General features: G+C 54.8%; 1 protein-coding gene across 1 annotated transcript; it reads left to right on the top strand.

The window, feature by feature from the left end:
* The first annotated feature begins 642 nt into the window (after positions 1 to 642).
* SF3B5 (splicing factor 3b subunit 5) lies at positions 643 to 1338 on the top strand. Its single transcript, XM_062641888.1, has one exon. It carries the CDS (start codon positions 709 to 711, stop codon positions 967 to 969), a length of 261 nt encoding a protein of 86 aa, XP_062497872.1. The 5' UTR covers positions 643 to 708; the 3' UTR covers positions 970 to 1338.
* Positions 1339 to 1585: the final 247 nt, after the last annotated feature.

The raw sequence follows: 1585 nt of genomic DNA, 5'->3' as shown, positions 1-1585 counted from the left end.
TGTGTGCAGAGGCGGTGTCAGGAGCTGGGGTGAGCTGTGCCCTGAAGTGTGAGCCTTGGGGTTTTGCTTTCCTGTTTTCTGGAGACTCTCTGATGTTGCTCCCCATGACCCGTTACCTAGGTGTTCTGTAGCCAGATTTGACAGCGCACGCCCCTTTGATTCTCAGAGGAATTAAGCAGTACCTACCATACCAAATCCATATTGCCCTGATTTGGCAGGGGAGTTGGCCTAGATGATCTCCAGAGGTCTCTTCCAACCCCAACCATTCTGTGAGTTTGTGATATCTTCGCTTTACAAATTAACCTGAGGCTTTAACTTGAGGTTTGAGCCTGATGCTTAACTGAGCCTTGTACCTGTCCTGAGAATACAAGATCCTGAACTAGACGCTAATCGTCAAGTACATGCTTTAAAATAACTATGTGTCACAGATGCTGACCTGGGATTACAACTGTCATTCGTCTTACTACTGAGTTAGTCTAGTCATATAATGAAACTAACAGTAAATGATTTTATTGCATAAGCTTTAAAACGCGCCAGGGTCCTCCCCGGGACGGGAGAGTGGCGGGAAGACTACAACTCCCGTCATGCTCTGCGGGGCGCCATGTCCGGAAAACAGCTGCTGCTCGCCGGCCGGAAAAGGTCCCTGGGCGCCACTTCCGCTCGCCATTTCGCGCCGCGCCTCTCTTCAGCGCCTGTGTGGCCGCCGCCATGACGGACCGGTACACTATCCACAGCCAGCTGGAGCACCTGCAGTCCAAGTACATCGGGACAGGCCACGCCGACACCACCAAGTGGGAGTGGCTGGTAAACCAGCACAGGGACTCGTACTGCTCCTACATGGGACACTTCGACCTGCTCAACTACTTCGCCATCGCCGAGAACGAGAGCAAGGCGCGCGTCCGCTTCAACCTCATGGAGAAGATGCTGCAGCCCTGCGGGCCGCCCGCCGACAAACCCGACGAGTCTTAGCCCGCCCCCGGCCGCCTCCCGGCTCCAGCCCCTGGGCGCTGTGCCTTAGGGGCGGGTGGGCCGGAGCGAGCGGCGGCATCGGGGCTCCGCTGAGCTCGCCTGCCCGCCTCTGAGACCGAGCCCTGCAACGCGAGGCTGCCGTTACGCGCGCGGGAAGGACCAAGGAGCCGCACCAGGGAGCAGAGGGAGCTCTGGCGACTGTGGCCCTCAGGCCTCGTGGTCCCTCTGCTCCAGTTGGTGTGGTCTCAGAGGACTCTGACGGGAGAGGCCTCGCAAAACGCCGGCTTCTGGACAGTTTCAGCTCTTACATGTACTATTGTTCGGATCTTTTAAGAATGGAAAATAATAAATCTTACTGGGCATTTCTAATGTTTTGTTTGATAATCTGCTAATAAGAGGTACTTGTTCTGAAAGGAGTGCTGGTTAAGCGTCATTAAGCGTTTATACAACTATCCGAGGTGCGAAGCTCAGATAACGGGTAGCATTTTCCCAGCGGGCATGGCTGGTGCTTGGTTGCCGGAGCTGTGTTTTGAGGATCCCTGCTGACGAGGGAAGAGTTTGTGTTGTTAGTGTTTGTTGTGTGTGGTGATTTGTGGTACAGCACAAGTCACTCTAG

This window comes from Pezoporus occidentalis, unplaced genomic scaffold (genome assembly GCF_034315485.1).
Source record: "Pezoporus occidentalis ecotype Australia unplaced genomic scaffold, CSIRO_AGI_Poc_V1 ctg7, whole genome shotgun sequence".
Taxonomy (NCBI): Eukaryota; Metazoa; Chordata; class Aves; order Psittaciformes; family Psittacidae; genus Pezoporus; species Pezoporus occidentalis.
The sequence above is the reverse complement of the archived record's forward strand: the minus strand, read 5'-3'. Positions and strand labels throughout refer to the sequence as shown.